Here is a 9,659-nt window from a genome sequence, read left to right on the forward strand (position 1 = left end):
AGGGAGGAGTCCAGTACCACGCCAAGGTAGGTGAGTCTCTGGGAGGGAAGAGGAGCACTCTTCTCCCAGTTCACCACGAAGCCCAGGTAAGACAGGTGAGCGACTAGCTGGACTGTCTGCACCACTGCTTCGTCCCGGGACGGCGCCAGCAGCAGCAGGTCGTCCAGGTAAAAAAGGACCCTGATGCCAGACCGCTGCAGTGGCTCCAGGGCCATCTCGACACACTTGGAAAAGGTGCGCGTGGCCAGGGAGTAACCAAAGGACAGGTGGTTGTATTGGTACTGGGCACCCTGAAATGACCCTGAAAGCGCGGCCAGACCAGATCTCGCTTAGCGGCCTGGCTAAGGGCGAGAACACCAGCCATTTCATCCGGTGGGGCGAACTCCTGGGCCGGGGGAACAAGCAGGTATGATGGCGGGGGGCTCTCTGACGAGGCCGCCAAGGGATGGCAGAGAGGTGGCGGTGGACTGCGGGATGGAAAAATAGCCGGCGGGAGCCCCCTCGAGGCTGGGATCGCCCTCATGAATGCCAGATTCCTGGTCGATGTTCTCTGAAGGTTGGAACGGGGGGAGAGGGGAGCGACTGGGGGACCCGTGAGGGAGAGGGCGGAGTCGTCCGACTCCTGCTCCCCCGGCAACAGCATCCCCATCACTTCGTCCAGCAAGTGTGTGGGCTGCCACACTTCCTCGTCAAGGACGCCAAAGTTATCCGCCCGGCGTTGACGCTCCTCGGAGGAGAGGAGAGCACAGTACGGGCAGCGTGACTCGGAGGTGAATGCCCGCCCGGCGTGCACCGGGCCGAGGCAAGCCTCACATCGGGGATGGAGATCCCCCGGCAGGATGAAGCCCGTCTTGCAGACCTCGCACAGCCGGACGGAAGTGGCATTGCCTCGCCCCGCTCTAGCCGGCAGGTAGGAAGACATCGTTCTTCTCGCTGCGGCAGATTACTGTTTTTCATTCTCTTCTCTTCTGTCTTCTATGCTCTTTAGACTTCGAGCTCAGTGCTGAAGAGTGTGTGTGTGTGTGTGTGTGTGTGTGTGTGTGTGTGTGTGTGTATGTATACAAGGTGCGGACGTAGGAGAGCCCCCTTGGGCTAGGGATTCCCTGGCAGGATCAAAGTTCACAATCCTGATGGCATTGGGAAATAAACTATTTTTGAAAGGCCATTACACTAGATGTTTGTATCCTAGACTTTCCTGCCTTTGAAGAGCCTGATGACTGTATTTCTTTTCTTTCTGTGTCCCTCTAGCTAAGAACGTTTTTCGTGTAAGCTCTCTAGATCCATCCCATGGCCAGTCCCACACCCTGCATGTCAACGATGTCTACCACAAGCAGCAGTGGCTCAACTGTCTACGTTCTGCGATGACCCAACAACAGGGGGCTCCGCCTAACATTCAGCAGGGAGAAGCTGTCAGAGCTAAGCGTCGCTCCTCCACCATCTCAGCCACCTATGGCGAGGAGACAGACGAGAACTGTCGGCCTGTCTCTGGCCCTAAACTCAGGCCTCAGACACTGTCCAAAACCAGACTGGACCAGAAGTTACAAGGCTCACTAAAGAGGAAGCAGACTGGAGTGTAGACATTTAACCTGACACAAAGGTTCACAAAGGGCACATGTCCTGTTTGGTCACAAGTCTGTCTGTGAATTTTCCTGCGTCCACTATTTTTTGTGCTTTTGCTTTGTCTTTGTAGCTGCACTGAAAAAGTATTTCCAATCTTTTCCGTCCAAATGTACATCAAAGTTTAGTTTTTAAAAAAGTGTAATTAGTTTACAAAAAAAAGTGATGTGTGACTTAAATGTATGTTTACACCAGCTAAATGTATGTGGAATTAGCGTTTTATGTGTCTACCTAAGTTAAAGCAACTTTTTACCACTTGTGGCTCTTGAAATTTAGTTTCATTGTTTATCCCAGTTTGGACACATTTAAACTATCTTTAGCTGTAATCAAAATGTCAGTGCATCTATGTTATAGGCAGCGTGTGTGCAAGTTGTCCGTTGCTAAGTGTTATCTGTGCCAAGATAAGGGATCGAGAAACTGAGAATTTGCCATGGTCTAAGTTGTCTGTGCAGGAAGCCGCTGTGTGAGATGAGTCTAAAAATGTTTAAGATTAAAGACAAGATAATGAGCAGAACATGAGTGAGAACATTGGCCATGGAAATGATAAGGTAAAAACTTTTCTTGGGGGAAAATAAGTCAAATGAATCTAAATGTATTCAGTGAAAAGTTGTTACTTAAAAAAATAAAACATTTACTTTGTACTTTTAAAAGAGTCCTCAGTGTTACTGACTGACTGCAAGACTGTATGTTACAACACACTAACATCCTCGTGTTGTACTTTGACCCCTTGGTCACTTCCTTTTGCTGTTGAGCTATGAGCTGTTCCACAGTGTGTTGCAACATTCGTTAAGATAAACAGAAGCTGAGAAGAAGAAAACATTGACGTTCAGTTTAGAATTATACAACTGTATAGGCAGTAAGCACTTAAAAAGGTCTTGAGCTTTACCATTTGATATACTGTCCTGAAACTCTGTGAAAAACATTTTGTTTCCAGTTCAGAAGCACATTGATTTTGTACTTTCTCACTGTACTTCCTATTACCAAATGCTCATGACTGCTTGGTGAGACTTGTGTATAAGTGGGCTTGATCTGCTCCCCCAATAAAGCAGGTTTCTGGCCTGAAAGAAATTTGAACACTAAAGAAGGGACTATTTGCATCAGCAGTTGTTTTACATACCCGCAAAGCTAGATTTACATATAGCTCCATATCCCTTATTTTGCTTGTATTTGTCTGGCGTTTGTACTGACTGTGAAATTGATGATTATCACTCTGGTGCGTGAGAGTGACACGTCAGCACTCCAGATCAGAAAAGGAGGCTTTATCGTATTCGACTTGATCAGACTTATTTATGCAAAAATACAGCTAATGTATAGCATTAATGTGTTTAAAATCCAAACAGACAACAAAATGACTGGAGATTTATTAGGTTACAAAAGCACTTAAGGAACCAAAAAATGAAACCACACAAAGAGGAAGTACCTTTAGAATTAATTCTGTCCTGGAGCGGGACAGACTTGAGACACCATGAAGATGACTTCCTCCTGTGTGAACTGCTCTTATAAAAAGAGGAAGGTTTGACTCATCTAGCACAAGGGTCTGGAATTTGGATTTAGGTTACAAGGACTGGATCAGGGCCATGAAGTTCCAATATGTCCACAGCTACCTGTGCACTTTACAGTCCTGCCACAAGCTCAGCTGCACGCCGGATCACTTAACCATATGGCTGCAGGGGGCCTCTCGCAGTGCCAGCCGTTGAACCTGCAGTATTTTTGGCTCTTGGTGTACCACCAACACAAGCAGCTCCTCAACAACTTTGCTGAAATCTGCTTCCTCAAAAATACATTTCTGCTGAAAAAAAAAGACACTGTTAGATGCGCAATTTACAGCTGACAATGTTGGGTGTCCATGCAGTTTAGCAGTTAGGGTTACAACCAGTGAAGAGAAAATATTTAAAATTTTCAACACCTTCAAAACTAAGGGATAGAGCTTTTATACAGTCTATGGGATATAGCTATAAATGGATTAGGTATTAAATATATTGGTGTAACTGTAAAGTGATGTGATACATTTTGTGAACTTTATGCAAGAAAACAGTTAACCTCCCAGACCTAATTTCACAAATCTTTATGTGGCTTCTTTTCCATTACATCATTTCCTACCACACTCCTTTAAAAATCTGTTCGTAGGCTAACCTGATCTGTTAACTACTATGCAGTGTCTCCCCCCCCCCCCAGTCAGCTACGGCAGGTATCAAGAGTATTTCTTGAGAATTTCTATGTGCGAATTAGTTTGCAGTATTTGCTGTTGCATAACAAACAAAAGAAATGGCTTCAGATTACTTGATTCATCCCAAATTAAAAGCGTGAAGTCATTGTTTCAGTAGCTGTAACTGGTTGATGCAGTCAGTCGGGTTAAACAAGAAAAAGCACTTAAACTAGAACATTAGCAACAGGTCAGCAGCTGCGGAGTTAAGATGTATGCACAAAATATTGAACAGCAGCTTATATTTTCAAATTACGAATGTTATCACATTTGGTAAATTTGTCCTTGTTCCAACTGTTGATTGTCGTGCACTTTTGATGTCACAGAGCAAATGAATGCATTTATTATGTGCTCTTTGGTGCCTCTCATTTTCATTTCAGGATGTGGCTGCAACTTGCTGTCATCTAATCTTCACTAGGTTCCTCTCTAACCGACCACCCTGATATATCTGCACTGGATGTCATTTCTGTGACAAACTTGACAAGGACAGTGGGGATGTCAGTCTGTTCCAACTAATCTTTGTCTGCCCATTCTCAGCAGCCAGTGTATGCCTAACTGAACAGATCCCCTTTGTAAGGCAAAGTACTGTTGTCCAGCCATTTACAGATTTACTACTGCAAATTCACCAGTTTCGTGCAGGAAATCTTCACTTACTGTAATGTTTCCCGCCTAATTCTCCCTAAGAACATTACAGAAGTGGACTTGGATAAATGATACCAGTGATGTCCCTGAGTTTATAAACTGTCTCAAAGATTTACAAATCAGCTCCCCACTATTTGAAATTCTGAAGGGCTGATCTCTATACAGTGTAACCCATGTTTAAACTCGCAACGTAATTGTTGCATTTTTTCCTGCCCTTCATTTTTGCGTTAATTTGGACAAATATTCATTTGAGCCCTATTGAGCCCTGCATGTTTGTTAAAGTTTATTCTCAAGAAACATGAATTCCTCAGATCCCTGTGGCCATCCACATGGATGCATACAAGTACAAATCATGTATACTTACTATACATCCATCCATCTTCAACCGCTTATCCAGGGTCGGGTCACGGGGGCAGCAGCTCCAGCAGGGGACCCTAAACCTCCCTTTCCCGAGCCACATTAACCAGCTCTGACTGGGGGATCCCAAAGCGTTTCCACCTAGTCTTAAGTCTTACCCAAGGGCCTCCTCCATACTTTTTTTTTCTTATAATTTCAAGTGTATATCATGCAGTTTTTGGATGTGTTGTCCTAATTTTCCAGTGCAGTTTCCATTGATTTCCATGCATTATGTAAATGAATTTGCAGGCTCTTGTATCTCGATTGACTTTTGTTTTCCAGCACAGCGAAAGTCTGCAAGTTTAGACAACATTACATCAATACAGGTAGTCATTTTAGCAATGCAAATTGGTTCGAAAAGTCTGGACTAAATTACCTCATAATTATAATGCACCTTTGACAAGTATGGCTCTTTGAGGGAATATTTTTCTGAAAGGACCGTTTTAGAAACCAACATTACAACAACAACAACAAAAAAAAGACCAATTTTGAATTTTGATGCTTGAAGTTCAATTACAATAGAAGAGGCAACACTGAATAATTGTTTTCCAGTAGGGGTCTATTTATTTACACAATTTATAAAGAAGTAGAACACACCATCTGTATTTACAAAGTTACATTAAAAATAAATAGTTACAGTGTTTATACAAATACATACAGTGATGAACTACATGTTCCCTCCAGGTTCAATAAGGTGTTATGGGATCTATGATGAAATCACACTTACATTTCACATTATGGGGATTGACTTGCTTTTGGAGCCAGCATCAAGTGGCCATTCAAGAAGCTTTTGGCACTTCCGTGTTGGCTTCTTTTTTCAGCCCCGGGAGGTTGCATCTCATTTGGTGAGATGTTCCCGTTTCTGCTGGCTGTATCAGTAGACAGTTGTTTGCTTACAGCTTAGCCATAACATTGACAAGCTGATGGTATATACACAAAGGCTGTCTTTCTGTTCCAAAATGGTCAAAAAATCTGTTCATGCAGGTTTAAGTTAATAAGAAAATAAAGCACTTTTTAATTTGCTTGGGTGAACAGTCAGCTTATTTAAAGTTAAGACATTTCTCTGCACCTGACTAGTCTGGCTGTGTTACGACATTGCATTTCTGCCAACTTGACTTCCCAGAGAGAGAACCATCGAGCCAGCAGACATAACTGGTCTAGATTTAACTTTCTAAACACTGTTTTCCATAGGTGATTCAATGTCAATAACTGGAGGTGGCAAGTAAGAAAGAAAACTTATGATGCGATTGGGCAAGTTCAGCTTGGAAACTTCACGTGCTCTGGTGCCAAGAGTCACTCTCACAGCCACTCTGCTGATCTGCTGTAGACTGAGGGGGTTTTCTAAAGGAAAAGAAAACAACAGAGGGGCCATTTTATCTCTCATCATATCCATGCCTGCTAACATGTAGGTTTTATAACACAGGAGTTTTTTTTCCTACTTTGCAAGTGTATTTATATTTATAAGTGGAACGCAGTCCTGCCCTGACATTGTTTTCCCCAACAGCTTATGATAAGTTAGCTGAATAATGGCAAATATATAATAAAGTTTGAGAGCCATGAAATTACGTGAGTTTTTCCAGGAGATACAACAAAACAGGACTTGAAATACAAGAGAATCCTAGTAAATAATATATACTGACAGTGACATGATGTATACTTAAATAAACAGAACTTACTCTCATAGAACTCAAGGCAGAGATAAGAGGGAGAATCGACGCTGGTGTAGTGGATTGGTTTTTTGTTCAGGTTATCCCGGGCGTACACGTTCCCCCCAAACTCGACAAGTAGATCAATCAAGTCAGTGTTCTTTGTTTTGGCTGCATGATGAAGGGCCGTTTCATGTAGCTTGGCAGCATTCACATTTGCCCCTTTGAGAAAGAAAGACAAAAAACTGTATAAGAGAGAGAAGTACTTCTCTTGTCTGTAGCATTTGTATTTATACACTAATTATAACTACAGTAATAATCACTTTATAAAAACAAGCAAGTTGGTTCTAAAATGAAATCTACCTCATGAGGGATGAGTGGATCCCTGTGGCAAGCAATGCTTAACCAATTGATCTAAACTATTGGGCTCTCAGCGTGTTTAATAGTGACATGAAATCGCACTGGCACACTGAAGGGTTTCACTTTTCAAATCAACTGAAAGCTACAGTAGGCACAAAGCTACTTTCATAGTTTGCAGAAAAGCTGTGAGATAAGTCAATGTGATGGAACGCTGGTTCCTCTAAGCGTTAATTGTTTGATAGGTAATAGTTACAGTGTTTTTCAGGTCATGGGTAAAGTAAAAGCAGAGGTACACCTTCCTCTGTGAATCACAGATAGTCACAACCAAAATATCACATTGTAATGGCAAATTATCCAGGTTTCTATAATATTTTAGCTTTACCCCGCTGTGGTGTGCAAAAGACAAAAATGAACTTACCTGCATTGAGGAGAACTTTGGCGCAGTCATAATGTTGCCTCGCACAGGCTACATGAAGCGGCGTCCCATAGTGGCAGTCATGGGCCTCCATGAAAGCTCCTTGATCAATCATGAGCTGAACACAATCTGAATTACCTATTGTGAGAGACAGGGAAAGTTATGTCTACTTAGAACAAAAAGAAATGCTCTGCAGCTGAGTGTCTTTCCAAACAAGGCTGAGGGGAAAACTCCCATGAGGCAGGGAGTCACATTTACATAAGTACATTTGAATTAGAGATGCTGCACCCCAAACTCTGTCTTTGAGTATCCAACACTCAGTTCCTGTGGGCTATTAAAAGACTGCAAAATGTTTGTAGTTTCATCCCTGAAGGATTACAGAAGCTATTGTCAGCTTGAATACATTTTGGCTGGAGTTTCACATTAAAGTTTTCTCCTTAGTCTTGCTTATTTCTGTTTTCAAATCAATACTGAAATCACCAGGGTGCATTCCAGTGCCTTAATAAGCATAGTCCTCCAGCATTATTTAAAAAGAACACTGATGACCTTAGTGTACTTAAGGCCTGCCTAGATGATTCATTTACTAACTTTTTCCCAGAAAGTTACCTAGATAACTACTCTAGCATTAACGCAGTACAAATGCTGCAAGGCATTTTGTTTGGCAATGCAAGGCTGATGAAGTGAAGACATCTTGACGGACACATTCCTGTGCGATGTATGTAACACGACATACCTCCCATGCAAGCCTCATGAAGAGGTGAGAAGGTAAACAGTGGAGGATTAACTGTTGCTCCATACTCCAGCAGCAGCTTCACACATTCCAGGCTACCAGCGGCACAGGCATCACACAACGGAGTGCTGCCATCGATGTTACGAGCATCCACCTGGAAGGCACAAAGCCACACTGTCAGTCAATCATGCACTGATGAAGAAAGCAATCAACTTGGCTCAAGTCTTCTGGGAAGCAAGTCTGTTGTTGCACATCACTGACACAATCTCACCTGTGCACCAGCATCTAGCAGCAGTCTGACGCATTGGGTCTGTCCCTGTATGCACGCCTCATGCAAGGGGGTGATGGAGTCGACTGCCACGATATTAACTGCTGCACCTCCTTCGATCAGCTGCTTCAGCTGGAGGGCCCTGCCCTGTGCAGCGGCCTCATGCACTGCTGAGCGGTCCGTCCAGAATCCAAGACCATGAGCTGCGAATATGTGAAGCCAAACAAGACTGGCTATTCAGGATGGTTACATTTTCTGGGTGTTGACTTTGTTTTGGTTGAGTTTATTTTGTCACTGCAACCATACAAACGAGCTTAAATATTGTATGAGGTTACAATTCCTCAAAAAGTGTATATATTTAGGTCTTGATCCTGTAATGAATGTACTTCACCTTTAAGTTTGTAAGCTTTACATGTCTTACAAGCTTTGCTACAAACTCTCAGACAATGGTGATCATGATCGTCTACATTAACTAGCACAGAAAGGGGCACAATAAAATCACTCATGTATAGTATGATCGAAACCATTAAAATAATACTAGTATATTGGATTTTATTATATTGTAAGGGGTAAGTTATTGTGTCAACTGAGCTCTGCATTCATGCAGTCGATGTTTCATCATATATATCTTAAGACATGTCACATTTGCTGTTACAGGGCACCAAACATTTCACTGAAGGACCGATGCAGTTGCTCAATGTGCACTTCAGTGCCTGCTGGCGTCACTAACGAGCTTACAGTTTGCTGTCATGCTCTCAAACTAAAGTCAGACACTTTATGAGAGCATTCCATCTATGGATAGCTAAGCTATAAGGTTAGGTCTGACAAGACAGTGAAAGGTATTCACCGTGAAATGAAGGTGAAAGCCAGTCATTGTAGCTTCCAACCCCAACCAATGAGTCGCTTAGCTAACTCAGTTTTAAAAGGCGGTCTTGGGTTACTGCTGGTCACCAATAGTAAAGTTAACGTTAAGCTACTTACCGATTTCTCCATACAATGACGGTCTGGCCCGAGTGATCTCCATTTCATGTTAACCGTTTTCTTCTGCGTAACGTTAACTTACACCACGAAGATTCAGCCGAACATGTGATTCATTTTGAAGCAAAGGAATAAAGACCGAGAGGGCTGCCGTATTTCAAAACACGATGGACTGACGAAACGCCAAGCGCTCATTGAGAATGACGCTCAGTCCAAATAAACATTGGCTGGGAATTCTGGGATTTGTAGGCGACTGGCCTACGAAAGAGGGAGACCCCTAAAGTTTTCCTACATTCAAGCTAAATATTTTACTGGTTAAAAAAAATAGGACACTAACAAATAGTGAAAAACAAATAATACAAGTGTATTGAGAGTGTTATTTAAATATTAAGAAGAAATAAAAC

At 42.6% G+C, this 9,659-nt stretch overlaps 2 protein-coding genes across 3 annotated transcripts in view; one reads left to right on the plus strand and one right to left on the minus strand.

Moving 5' to 3' along the window:
- LOC123962059 (neuroepithelial cell-transforming gene 1 protein-like) overlaps window positions 1–2,267 on the plus strand; it is an 11,766-nt gene extending 9,499 nt beyond the window's left edge. For both annotated transcript variants that reach the window (XM_046037953.1, XM_046037954.1), the window contains one exon: window positions 1,249–2,267. In XM_046037953.1, coding sequence (XP_045893909.1) covers window positions 1,249–1,577 — 329 coding nt within the window. In that variant the 3' untranslated portion in view covers window positions 1,578–2,267. The remainder of the gene's footprint in view (window positions 1–1,248) is intronic.
- A 3,132-nt stretch (window positions 2,268–5,399) lies between these two features.
- LOC123962165 (ankyrin repeat and SOCS box protein 13-like) lies at window positions 5,400–9,472 on the minus strand. The gene is made up of 6 exons (XM_046038125.1): window positions 9,259–9,472; window positions 8,281–8,480; window positions 8,013–8,163; window positions 7,283–7,417; window positions 6,535–6,726; window positions 5,400–6,199 (listed from the first exon to the last, which is right to left on the minus strand). The coding sequence occupies exons 1-6, from the start codon at window positions 9,299–9,301 to the stop codon at window positions 6,030–6,032; spliced, it is 891 nt and encodes a 296-aa protein (XP_045894081.1). The 5' UTR covers window positions 9,302–9,472; the 3' UTR covers window positions 5,400–6,029.
- Window positions 9,473–9,659: the final 187 nt, after the last annotated feature.

Source organism: Micropterus dolomieu, linkage group LG22, assembly GCF_021292245.1.
Source record: "Micropterus dolomieu isolate WLL.071019.BEF.003 ecotype Adirondacks linkage group LG22, ASM2129224v1, whole genome shotgun sequence".
In the NCBI taxonomy this organism is placed as follows: domain Eukaryota; kingdom Metazoa; phylum Chordata; class Actinopteri; order Centrarchiformes; family Centrarchidae; genus Micropterus; species Micropterus dolomieu.

Coding starts and splice junctions, on each gene's coding strand:
- LOC123962165 (XM_046038125.1), bottom strand. CDS start 9,301: ATGGAGATCACTCGGGCCAGACCGTCATTGTATGGAGAAATCG. Junction 8,164..8,280: donor TGCTAGATGCTGGTGCACAG/GTGAGATTGTGT, acceptor TGTGCCTTCCAG/GTGGATGCTCGTAACATCGA. Junction 7,418..8,012: donor TCATGAGGCTTGCATGGGAG/GTATGTCGTGTT, acceptor CTCTCACAATAG/GTAATTCAGATTGTGTTCAG.